Genomic DNA, 13,303 nt, shown 5'->3' with positions numbered 1-13,303 from the left:
CAGCATGCTGTAGTAACTTTATAAGAGGATTACGTCTCAGCTATTCTAAACAATTATAAAACTATTCCAAGTCAGTATTTAATACAGGTCAAAGTTTGAATCCAATGTTGGGGTGGTTACAACTCATACATTGAGCAACTCTGCTTTCAAGACATTTGTAAGAAAATACCAAATTTATTTTCAGATTTAAGTATTGCCTCTGTATCCCATTTTATGGCATTATTACATTACATCTATATGAATAATGAGCAAATGGATCATGTAATTAGAACAAAAGAGAAACCAAACTGCTCTCTATAACAGCATTTACTGATTGAAACTTTACATAATCCCAGCATTCAACTACAAACGGTTTAATGCGTATACAGTATGCAACTGCAGCTTGAACCAAACATTTGAAAAGTTAGAATTAAAATAAATTTTTTCAACTTTTTGGAAATTCTTTAAATTACCAATTGTGACATTAAAGCCATGAATGCAAAAGTTTATTGCTTCACTTAGAAATGCGTTAAGCTGATGAAAGAATGTTCGTCCCTTATGTGTTCTGGCACATAACGTCCAGTCAAATAAAGGTCTTTAAATTTTGTACTGGTAAAAAATATGTATTAAATGCATTTATTTATTTTTCCAAAATGTTTTCCCGAAATAAAGTTAAATAGATCTGGTTTAAGTGTGAGCAATGTCATATGAAAGTCCCATTTACACAAGCATGTTGGGTTTCATGTTTAAGAATCACTGACCTGTGGTCAAAAGAGATACACCTCCTCACCAAAAAAACAGAACTTTAAAAGGACAACGCTTCTACTAATTTTTTAGGCTGTCTGTATTAGACTAATGATATATCTAAACATTCCTCCTAATCTAAAACATGTAGCCACTGAAATATTACAGAAGTCTGGATCTTTGCAAAATTCATTGAGTCATTTTTCAGTCATCCTTAAGGCCCCCAAACACAGCTGTTGGAACACTCTTCTGCTCAAGCTGCACCTCTGTAAAGACAAACAACACAGAAATTTGAATTTTAATGACTCAAAGATGTCTACAGAAATGCCTTGTTTCCCTACTTTTAATCTGTTTCACACTAACCATCAGGTCCTTGGTCCTCGTCATCTTCATCCTCATCCTCATCAATGTTTATCTCATCAGGATTTGCTTGTTTGGAAAGCTCAGCCAACTCGCTTCGAGATGTGTCACTCCTGTGCAAATGGAAAAGGAAAATAGTGATTTATTGAAAGTGAGTGGATTTAATGAAAGCCTATATTAAATTACTAATCAGCCAGTCAGAATATGAATAACAAACCTGACAAATAGAATTTTTTCTTTGGGTTTGGGCTTATCCTGCTCAGCCTCTGCAGCAAGTTGCTGAGCTTTCTGCTCCAACATTTTCATATCATCAATTCCCATTTGGCCAGGAGCAAGATCTGAAACTGATACCAAATAAGAAATACTTAGAGCAGTGTAATTCCCCCCCAGATCCTTCCTGCCCACAGCCATCAGCATCTACAACGGCTCTTTGAAGAAACCTTCATAATGAGCGACAACTGCAATTAATTTCCCTTTGGGATTAATAAAGTATTTTTGAATTGAATTGTTTCAGTTTTGTTGTGATTAAAAATTGGGTTTTCCCAAAACCTTTCTTCTGACTGGAAGTACTATTAACGTTTCGGTGTGACTCAAATTCCTGACTTGAATCTAATAGAGAATCCATGGAAGGAACTAAAGATTATGGTAATGGCAGGGAGGCCTTTCAACCTCAAACACTTAGAGCTCGTCACTAAAGGTAAATGACCAAAATAAGGCAGAAACATGCCAAAAATCTTTTTAGCAACTGTAAAAAGGGCTTTTATTGCTGTATTACAGCCAAAATGCTTCAGTTATTCACGGAGAAGAGGCTAAATAATTTTTGGCAAACTATTTTTTTAAATAAAATGTAAATAAAATGGTAAATTGTTTTTTTTTTTGTTTCAAAATTGATATTTCTTTTACATTGTTTTGCCTGTTTAATTTCCCACCAGAAATAAACGTTTTGGTTGAAATGAAATCATTTTAAATCTAAATTTATCAGGGGTTTGAATAATTTTAAGCAGAACTGTAGATTCACTTATATTTTATGTCTCTACAGGTATGCAAGTTACCCTCATGGGTATTAATGATGTGCTTACTTTATTTTAATAGAAAACAATAATTTGTTCCAAGATTGACCCTTGATGGTAACACTTGGATGTTTCTGCTTTATTTTGACTATTTAGGTTTGGTAACATCAGAGGTCTAAAGACTGTGTTCTCCCTGTTGGATAGCTTGAAAACCAATTTTATACAGTCACTATAGCGTATATGTTTCCAACATTGAAAGAGAAGGCCGAAATTTACACAATCAAATGCTCTTTACAGATCATCAAAAAGCACAGCGGAAAGTTTTTTTTTAAATATATATTTATAAAACGTCTGATGGCAGTTATTATGCTCTGCCCTTGCATGTAACCTGACTGTGCATGGCTTAAAATATAAAATTTTAAATAATACAAAAAAAGGATAGCCTTTCAACAATAGTAAAATTATTACAGCTATCCATGAGCTAGGAATTAACAAGCTACAAATACTAACAATATAAACGAAGGGAACACACAACTGATGGTCCAACTATCAAATCTGCTATTTCTTACCAGTGCCTGTAGAGCTTGTTGAAGCCTTCAGCATTTGAGAGGACATGAAGTTGACCTGAGTGTTGTATGTAGCCTGGACACTGCGTTTGATCCTCAACATCTCCCTAATGGTGTCCTCATTTCCATGGCGGATCTCAAATTCCTTCCAGGTCTGCCAGAAATTGGCTGTCACCTAAAATATGACAAAGATTTCAAAAGAAATAAAAAAAATGTCCCAGCAGTTTGGTGAGAAAATGTTAAAAGGTGTCTTTTCTCACCCTTGGGTCACAGATCTGAGAGCAGTAGGAGTAGATTGCTCTGGCACGGTCAATCTCACCAAGTTTGCACTCCATGTCAGCAAATCTCATACACATGTCCCTCGAATGCTCATCAGGAAGAACCTGGGAAAGTACAAAAGGTAATCCTCAGATATCCGTAATTTCAGCAAATACGGAACAGTAGTATTATAAGATTATAATGTAATATCTGAATTAAATAAATATTACAAACGTATTGTTCCAGGCAAACTTAGCACAGTAGTTCAGTGACCAATACTCACAATAATTATTGCAATTACACTTACTAGCCTTGGCCTTTTACATTGGAAGTGCAACTACTATGATGTTCATTATTTCCAACATTCCTAAAAAGGTAAAAAGGTTTAGCATAATTGCTGGTTTGGTTGTTAAAGATTTTTCAGGTATCAAGTTTAAATAAATGATTTTGTGAATACAGAACTTTCTTGGGAACCCTGTGACTTTGATGAGGTATACGCTGCAGAAAAATTAGAAGAAACCTTTCCAAGTATTGTTTTATGCCAATAAAAACAGTACTTCACCTCAATAGCCTTCTGGTAAATAGCTCTGGTGTATGTAACTCCATAGATTTCCGCTGCTCTCTTGATGTAGATATTAAACATATGGTGTCTCTCTTCAGTTTCCACTGCCTGTGTTGCTCTTTCATAGACAGCCATGGCGTGTCGTGCCAATCCATACTCCTCTTCCAGTTTGGCATACAATAGATAAATGGCTAAAAAAAAAACATTGATTCAAACCATTTTACAGATAGAAAAACAACACAAAATTTAATGATCTTTTTTTTTTCCAGTAATGCTATGAAAGCTATTTACTCTTAGCAAACTTGGCAGGACAGCCATCCAGGGCTTGTTCAAATAAATCTCTAGCTCGCTCCAACTTTTTGCCGCCATAACGATCAATGAACTTGGTGAGATAAGTGTTCCAGATGTCATAAACGTTGGGCCACTTGAAGAGAGCGATCCCTCGCTCATAAGCCTTCAAAGGAAAGGAGCAACATAAATATTGTCAAAGTGATCTAAGAAAAATAAAAAAATGAGTAATAAAAGACATTTTACAGAGAACTGGATCAAATGTTCTTACCTTAAAGCTTTCCTCAAAGTAGTTGTGTTCTTCAAGGAACATGGCATAATTGATGACAATTTGAGGAGTGGCAATGCGTAGATCAATAATTCGATCATACACTGCTTTTGTAGACTGATGATTAAAAACAGAATAACAGGGAAAAGGGGATAAGAAAACTATAGATCTGATTCTGAGGTTTGTCATCAACTAGATATTCATATACATACCTGGAAAGTGCCAAGACTCTCCTCGAGGTCTGCCAGCATGGACCACACCTTTAGGGACTTGTAGACTCTGTTTTGGACTGGCTCGGATGAATCAAAGTACTCTGCTTTCTTAGATGGGATTGCTGTAGCTTTCTAATACAAAAATATAACATTAGTATTCAAGCCACAATATATCTGCAACATGCCAAAGAATAGTATGATTAATTTCACTTGCTTTAGATATGAGTATTTAATTATATTTGCCTGCATTTTATAATATGTCAAGATTTTTTATTCAATAAGTTAAGACGTTTCACAATATCTGAGCAATCATGCATCTATTCTTGTTTGTGTCATTAAGAGTACAATTAGTACAACCAAACACAACGAGACATCTGTACACTCAATGTTTCCAGACAAAATATAAAATAATACATAACATTCTTTTGATGTTTTTCTTATTTCTCTGTTTCATTTGTTACCAAGTCCAAAGACATTCCTTAAAAACATTTGAAAACACGTTAGTATTTTTGCCTTTCCTAAACTTGCCAATAGATGTCGCTAAGCATCTACTTTATAGTGCATCAAGGTGCTTCTCACTTGCACTGCATCATGCTCCTTTGCTTTCTCTGTCTTTTGTTTCCTGCTTAGAGTCTGAATATAATTTTACGACATATTATCAGACATCTAGATAAATGTATCGTAAAAAAATACTTTTCAATAGGTCAAGTTCTCTCCACTTCAACCTCTTCACTGTTTCTCCCCAGCTTGATGCTTTTGTGTTTGCTTCCATCTCCCTTTTAATCTACTGGATCCCCAGTGGGTCGAGGCAGATGTCCCCCTCCTTCCTAAGTCAAGTGCGGTTGCAGTCTTTTTCTGTTATCTCTCTAATATTACCTGTTGTCCCATGCAAGCTTATGAAGTGAAAGTGATTTATAGTTCAGATTGACCATAATCTGCTGATCTAAGTTGAAATAAAACTTTTACAAACTGGGATCTAACAAATAATACTACACTCAAATAATACTACACAGAAAAAACTGCACTGTTATTGATTGGAACAATCGATAACATTTATTGTAAACCAATGCTAATATACTGAATTGATAAAAATCAGACAATACGGGCAAAAAAGATAATTTAAATTTGCATGACTGTAGAAATATTGCTCTGAAAGGAAATCACGTAAGATTTTTAAAATATTTGCCATCTTAAAAATCCTTTTTATGTGTCAGTCTCTTCCATATCTCGACCGACAAATGAGAAGAAAAAGAGGCAAAAAAAGGCATAAAGGATAAAAAATTTACAAATGTGATCATGCACACACAGCCCCTGTATTACCCAAAATATCTAACAGAACCATGTTACCCTCAGTATGCGTAGTGCCTGATCATAGTTCTCATGGCGAAGCTCCATCTCTCCATATTCACACCAAACTGCAGCGAGGTCATCCACCTGTTTGTAGTTCACTTTAGTAGCTTTCTCAAAGATCGTCCTGGCCTAAGTCAAGAAATATGAAACAAATAAATTAAAAGAAAAACAAATTTCATCAGAAGTTCAAAGAGTCTAAATAACCACTAAGGAAATACTTACGTCATCCAGCTGTTCATTTTCCTCATAGAATTTAGCAAAAGAAACCCAGAGACAATGAGGTTTGCCGGTGGCCTTCATTGGATCCACTGTCTGTACTGCCTCAGTGTATGTGTTGATGATCTGGAGTGAACACATTTTTCATGTATTCATGAGTACTCCAAGTGACACAGTAGTTGGTACATAAATGGTTTTGTGAAAATGCATACAGGTCCTAAAATCTACCTGTCGTGGATTTCCTTCATGAAGTTTTACTCGCTTTTGCCACTCATGGACATTATGGGGGTTCTGCCTCAGTAGTACACTGTTGAGCAGAAGTGGTCGCCGGGCAATTAGCTGCTCAAAGCGTGCCAGTCGAAGCTCCAGGTCTATGTCATCTGGTTAGAGGCGGGGAAAGAATTAAGCCATTCATATGTGAAACTGTGAAAGAAAGATGTGTTATCAATGTTACCTAAATAACACAAACCTTCCTCCTCTTGTCCCATCTCAGCAGTGGTCTCCATCTTTGCGGCAATCATGCTTTCCTCAAACTGAGCATAGCTATCAAACACTTGTGTGAAATCCCTTACCGTAACCACAGTAAGGATGGCTTCCTCATAAACATCCCGTGCCTGAGAATACAAAGACAATTAAATTGATACATCATGCATTCCCTTTCAAACAACCGAAAGAAACCAAATATGGAAATATACAGCAAAAGTCAGAAAATAAATTATTACAAAAACTTATTTATGCATTAAAATAGAAACTATTGAGCAAAAACACACTTTCTCAAAGTGTCCACTCCTGATGTAATAGTCAGCCAAAGAGCACCAAAGTTTTCCAAGTTGGTCTGTGAAGCGTGTGAGGCCTCCACGTATAATAGCTCCAACATTTAAAGAGGTCACTTTATCAGGATTCTGAGAGATCAGGTCGCACAACTCGTGCCACAGCTGAACAAAAACATAAAAATACATGTACAATAAGGTTTCATATGTTATTATGATCAGCCTAATACAGACACACTCGGTGGTGCTTGACATGAAATTAGATTTTACCTGATAGTTAGACTTGCCCTCTTTGGACACGAAGCTTTCATCATTTACAATTGCTGCTAATCGCACAGCTGCTTCATCCAAGCGACCAACGGACCGCAAGTAGTCTATGTAGTCCTCTGCATTCTCTGGAGATAGCTGGAAGGCATAAAGAGAAGATGGTATACTTTGAACTATGTAGTAAAATATTGCGCTTAAATCTCTAGAACATAATGTTACCTTTAGAACAATGCTTTTTTAATTTATTTTACCTTTTACCTGAGTGAAATTACTAAAAGTGTCTGTAAAGCTGATGATTGCATGAATTCTTAAATGACTGCTGCTTTGCAGAAATTTATTGTGCACTAAAATCTCACCTTAAGGTACCTTCGATACACCCGTAGGGCTGTCTCAGGCAGCGGCAGATTATGAGCGAATCGCAGATACAAAGGCCAGATCCGTGGGTGCTGGGTTACAGGTAGCGCTCTCAGAGCCCTGTCAAACGTTCTCCGACTTCTTGTGATCTTACACTGTGACACGACGAACTGACAGTAATCAATCCATATCCTGGGCATCTAATATTATGGAGAGAATTCTTGGTTAGCTCCAAAAACGATGCCCAAACTCACGCAATGTGGTCTATTATATGAGTGATCTTTATTTTACGTGAAATTGGTTCATTTTGAGACATTATTACCTTGTGCATAAACACGAGTGCCCTTTCGTGACAGTTATTGACCTCCTCATAGGCTGGATCTATAATGCATTTTCCTTTGACTTGTTTTCTCCTTTCTCTCAAATAATTGTACCACAACTTATAGCTGTACAAATTAAGGCAAATTTTGATTAAAAAAAGAGAAGATCAAAATCAGAGTGTGCAATTATCTTTCATTAACACACAACTGTCCTAATCACAGCCTTGACGTGTAAGTTACCTTCCAGGCAATTCCTTCAGAGCCCGTTCATATATCATGTTCAGCGTGGATTTGGGTCCATTCTGTTTGAATTCAATGTAGCGCATCCAACACTTGACTGAGTATGGATTCCTGATAATCTCCTCTTCATAAGGAAGATCATCATCCTCCTATAAAAACAAAAGTAATACAACACAAATGACGCTGTAAGCTAAAATATACGAAAGAGTGACGTTTGTTGTTAGTACATCACAGCAAAATATTAAGTATTTGCCTAAATTAGGTATTACAGCAACAGTGAACTTGAATTTACATTTTTTTGTATTATTACGGTGTCTTGATAAAAAAGTATTACTTTATTTTAAAAAAAGCTGTCTCTCTTAATCTTATGCACCCAGTCGAGCTAGGTTTACGCTAACTAGATACAATTAATGTTAGAAATAGTGAGAGATATTATATAATATTCTCTTTTGTATAACTTACAAATATAACGTCAGTTTTTCCATTTAAGGAAGGCATTTCTTCGTAAAGAAAACGACTACGACAGTTAAAACTCTATGCTAACTTTCGAAAGGCTAAACTAGCTTGCGAGCTCAAGGCGTGTAGTCCTCCATGTAACTTCCGGTTACCGCTACAAAGTACGCAAGCGCAGTCAAAAAAACTACAAACCTGTGGAAAGTTTGTAGTTTTTCTGCTGTTTGTTGTCCCAACGACAGGGTTTAATACTGCCACCAGCTGGTGGTGGGTGTAAAAGAGGAAAGGAAGTTAAAAAGGGAAAAGGCCAATTACTGCAATACACAGTAAACCGTTAACTTACACTGATGCTGCTCCTTCATTTTGACAACATTTTTAATATTTTTTCTATTCTGTAAGGTACAATAAAGACAGCTGTAGTCTAATGTTTTCATATAGTCACATTTATTCAGGATTGCTCATAATCCCAAAAAAGAGTTTTTTTATTTCTGGGCTATTTATAAGTTTTAAACATTTTCGCTGACTCTTGAAAGACTACACAACCCTGTAAAAATGCCAAATTTTGTAATTTAAAAAATAAAAATATGATAAATCATTTTAAGAATTTTTTATTATAAAATGGCCTTCATCCTGTGCAAGTCATCTGAAGAAAAAAAAAACTGTTAGAAGGAAAAACATATAAAAAAAATAGTCTGGTTGCATAATTGTGGTCACCTTTTTATTAAGACTTTGTTATAGCAGCTTTGGATGCAACTTCAGCATTAAGTCTTTGGAACAGTGTAACAACATACCAAACCCTAACTTGGTAATTTTTCTCTACTTGCCATTTCTGCGAATCTATCAGATTGTGTAGATGTCTATTGTCTACAGTCACCTTGAGGTGACCCAACATAACTTTTTTCTGAACTGTGTTTAGACCATTTCAAGACTTTAATTTCCTCTTATAAAGCCAATCTTTTGTTGATTTAGACTGTAATGCTGAAAACTAAAACCCTTTTTCATCTTCTGCTTTCTAGCAGACAATTGAAGGTATTTGTCAAAAACATCCCTCACCTTGAGAGCAACTTCATTGCAAGTCCTTAAGTCCTGCAGAAAAGTAAGAGCTTGATGTTGCCACCACCATTTTTACTGTCGCTATGGTATAGCCTACTATTAGTCATGTTTTGGTGCCAAACATAACTTTTGGAGATATGGCCCAAACGTTCCAGTTTGATTTCACCTGGCCAAGATACATTCTCGTACAGGGTTTTGAGAAATTCTAGCCAAGCCTGGATGTATTTTTCTGAAAAAACAAATTATGCCTTGGAACCCTATTACTTCTACTAACTACTTCTAGACAGGTGGAGATGACAGGAGATTGTTGTCACATGCAGAACACAACCAGTACTTATTTGAAATTTTTGAAGCTCCTTCAGTGTTTGCCTATGGGCAGTATTGACTGTTTCAATCATGTCACCAAAACTGTTAAAAATACACATCATGTCTTTTTATCAGAAATGTCCCGTTTTTGTATGTCCCATTATGTTTTCCAATTATTGGTGACTGCCTACACTGAGCCATGGTGTTTGTATGACACTGGATTTTTTTATACCCTTCTCTTGCTGATACCTTTACACACTGATATCCTTTCGACTTTTTGTAATTTCACAGCAAACTATGGCTTTAGACAAAGGATGCAAATGAGAAAATGTCAGGAAAAACTCAGTTAGGAATATATCAGGTTAATTAGATTAAATTTAATTGATGGTAGCCGTAAACTCAAGGATACTGATGCTGAAATTGAATCAAAATGTACTTCAACCAAGTATGAGAATCAGAATGAAAGTTATTGCCCACGATTGTGTGCACAAACAAGAAATTTGACTTCAATTTCAAGTGTTTATGGCGTATAGACTTTATTCAATTCAATTCAGTTTTATTTATATAGCGCCAATTCACAACACATGTTGTCTCAAGGCACTTCACAACAGTCAGGTACATACATTCCAATTAATCCTAACCATTGAACAGTGCAGTCGGAGTTAGCTTTTTATTCAAATTGGATAAAAGGTTTTTCTATCTAAGGAAACCCAGCAGATTGCATCCAGTCAGTGACGTGCAGCATTCCCTCCTGCCGGATGAGCATGTAGAAACAGTGGACAGTCACTGGCGTTGACTTTGCAGCAGTCCCTCATACTGAGCATGCATGTAGCGACAGCAGAGAGGAAAAACTCCCTTTTAACAGGGAGAGACCTCCAGCAGAACCAGGCTCAGTGTGAGCGGCCATCTGCCACGACCGACTGGGGGTTTGAGAGAACAGAGCAGACACACAAAAAGAACACAGAAGCACTGATCCAGGAGTACTTTCTATAGGAAGGGAAAGTAAATGTTAATGGATGTAGCTCCTTTAGTTGTTTCACCTAGAAGGAAAGAACAGATAAACTCTGAGCCAGTTTTCAAGGTTAGATTCTGAAAGAGAGCACATAGAGTTTGTTACAGTTAAGCTCAGTCAATTGCCATGTCTAGGAGAGAGATAGGATTAAACACTAAAAGACAGGGCTATGTGGATCATCGGTAGAGGGTGAGCATTAAGTTGTTGCCAGCAGAAGCTCGGACGATTCCCCTCTCCAGAAAGGTGTCACAGGTAGACACAGAGCCAGGCCAGGTGTAGCTTCTAGGAAGAGAATAGAGAGAACAAGGTTAAAAGCTGAAATAACAGCAAATAATGCAAAATTGGAGAGTAGTGTGAGAATGTAGCGAAGAGGGTGAAAGTGGTCGTTATGTCCTCCAGCAACCTAGGCCTATAGCAGCATAACTACACAGAGAGTTTCAGTTCAGATTATGTAGTTAAAGGGCGCTTATTTACAACAATGTCGTCTCAAGGAACCCCACAAAGTGTCCCACTGATGGTCATTGTTATACTAAAAACCACAAGGATTGGGATACCTCTCTCTGTCAGACTGATTATAACCATTGGAAAAGAAAAGGGGTCATACAGGTAGCAGAAATGGAGGGTGTGTTTGCACCTCAACCATAACTGAGCCGTTTAGGCTAAACCTGACTCCCCCTTACTCCAACCAACAGGGAGGGAGGAAGGCTCCCTCCCTGATAACCTAAGCCACTCGAACTATAAGATTTATCAAAAAAGAAAGTTTTAAGCCTAGCCTTAAAAGTAGACAGAGTGTCTGCCTCACGGACTAAAACTGGGAGCTGGTTCCACAGGAGAGGAGCCTGATAACTAAAAGATCTGCCTCTCATTCTACTTCTAGAGACTCTTGGAACCATCAGTAAACCTGCAGTCTGAGAACAAAGTGCTCTGTTAGGAACATATGGAACCATCAGATCTCTGATGTATGATGGAGCTAGATCATTAAGGGCTTTATATGTGAAGAGGAGAATTTTAAATTCTATTCTAAATTTAACAGGGAGCCAATGAAGGGAAGCTAAAATAGGAGAAATATGATCTCTCTTTTTAATTTTCATCAGAACTCTTGCTGCAGCATTTTGAATCAGCTGAAGGCTTTTAACTGTATTTTGTGGACATCCTCATAGTAAAGAATTACAATAGTCCAGCCTTGAAGTAACAAATGCATGGACTCGTTTTTCAGCGTCACTCCTGGATAGGATATTTCTAATTTTGGCAATGTTCCAGAGGTGAAAGAAGGAAATCCTAGAAACCTGTTTAATATAGGATTTAAATGACATGTCCTGGTCAAAAGTAACACCAAGGTGTTTTACTTTATTACCGGAGGTCAATTTAATGCCATCCAGGTTAAGTGATTGACTAAGCAGTTTCTTTTTTAAAGACTCCGGTCCAAAGACGACAACTTCTGTCTTGTCTGAATTTAGAAGCAAAAAATTTAAAGTCATCCAAGTTTTTATATCTTCAAGACATGCTTGTAGTCTATCTAACTGGTTGGGCTCATCAGGATTTATGGATAAGTAAAGCTGAGTATCATCAGTGTAACAGTGAAAATGTATCCCATGCTGCCTAATAATTTGACCTATTGGAAGCATATATATAGTAAAGAGAATTGGCCCAAGTACTGAACCCTGTGGTGCTCCACAATTAACCCTGGAGTTTAAAGATGATTTATCATTTACATGAACAAACTGGAATCTGTCAGACAGATAAGATTTAAACCAGCCTAGCGCTGTTCCCCTGATCCCTACAGCATATTCCAGCCTTTTTAAGAGAATATTATGGTCGACTGTATCAAATGCAGCACTGAGATCTAACAGAACCAGAACAGACACAAGTCCATTATCTGAGGCCATAAGAATATCATTAGTGACTTTCAGCAGAGCTGTTTCAGTGCTATGATGAGCTCTGAAGCCTGACTGAAACTCTTCAAACAGGTCATTGCTGTGTAAATGCTCACACATTTGATGAGCAACTATTTTCTCAAAAATCTTAGATAAGAATAGAAGATTGGATATAGTTCTATATTTTTTCAAGTCATCTCGATCAAGCAAAGGTTTCTTAAGTAAAAGTTTAATTACAGCTAACTTAAAAGCCTGTGGTACATATCCATTTACTAAAGATAGATTAATCATATCTAAAATGGGTCTGATAATCAGAGGGAACACTTCCTTAAATATTTTGATTGGGATTGGGTCTAACATACAAGTTGAAGGTTTAGATGAAGCTAATATTTCTGATAACTCAGGAAACTTCACAGGATCTAAACAGTCCAAACACAAATCAGGTTCTGCAGTTATTTCCAATGTTGTATCACTTGCTGAGGATGAAGTAATCATCTTCGGGAGTATGTCAAAGATTTTCTTGTTAATAGAATCAATTTTATTTAAGAAGAATCCCATAAAGTCATGACTCCTGAGAGCTAAGGGAATGGATGGCTCAACAGAGCTATGACTCTGTGTAAGTTTAGCAACTGTACTAAAGAGAAACCTCTTCTTTCTTTTCTTGTTCTCTTCTATTAATGATGAGAAATAAGCTGTTCAAGATTGGCGATGTGTCTTTTTATACAACAGTAGGCTATTTTTCCAGATTAAGTAGGAATCCTCTAGGTGTGTAGAGCGCCATTTTCTCTCCAATTTTCTAACATTGTGCTTTAAAGTATGCAGCTCTGAATTAAACCAAGGA

At 36.7% G+C, this 13,303-nt stretch overlaps 1 protein-coding gene across 1 annotated transcript; it reads right to left on the bottom strand.

Moving 5' to 3' along the window:
- Positions 1-288: 288 nt before the first annotated feature.
- LOC124862881 (pre-mRNA-splicing factor SYF1-like) lies at positions 289-8,368 on the bottom strand. Its single transcript, XM_047357073.1, has 19 exons — positions 8,227-8,368; positions 7,765-7,913; positions 7,527-7,650; positions 7,207-7,404; positions 6,854-6,988; positions 6,584-6,748; positions 6,283-6,427; positions 6,042-6,193; positions 5,820-5,939; positions 5,595-5,726; positions 4,248-4,379; positions 4,039-4,152; positions 3,771-3,933; positions 3,480-3,670; positions 2,920-3,042; positions 2,663-2,834; positions 1,301-1,427; positions 1,087-1,196; positions 289-989 (listed from the first exon to the last, which is right to left on the bottom strand). Exons 1-19 carry the CDS (start codon positions 8,260-8,262, stop codon positions 928-930), a joined length of 2,550 nt encoding a protein of 849 aa, XP_047213029.1. The 5' UTR covers positions 8,263-8,368; the 3' UTR covers positions 289-927.
- Positions 8,369-13,303: the final 4,935 nt, after the last annotated feature.

Source organism: Girardinichthys multiradiatus, chromosome X (genome assembly GCF_021462225.1).
Source record: "Girardinichthys multiradiatus isolate DD_20200921_A chromosome X, DD_fGirMul_XY1, whole genome shotgun sequence".
Lineage (NCBI taxonomy): Eukaryota > Metazoa > Chordata > Actinopteri > Cyprinodontiformes > Goodeidae > Girardinichthys > Girardinichthys multiradiatus.
The sequence above is the reverse complement of the archived record's forward strand: the minus strand, read 5'-3'. Positions and strand labels throughout refer to the sequence as shown.

What these genes read in the sequence shown, in the direction of transcription:
- LOC124862881 (XM_047357073.1), bottom strand. Translation starts at nt 8,262, where the DNA reads ATGCCTTCCTTAAATGGAAAAACTGACGTTATATTT. An exon ending in TTTACCAGAAGGCTATTGAG is followed by an intron (nt 3,043 to 3,479) that starts GTGAAGTACTGT and finishes GTACTTTCCCAG; the next exon opens with GTTCTTCCTGATGAGCATTC. An exon ending in GAAAAAATTCTATTTGTCAG is followed by an intron (nt 1,197 to 1,300) that starts GTTTGTTATTCA and finishes CCATTTGCACAG; the next exon opens with GAGTGACACATCTCGAAGCG.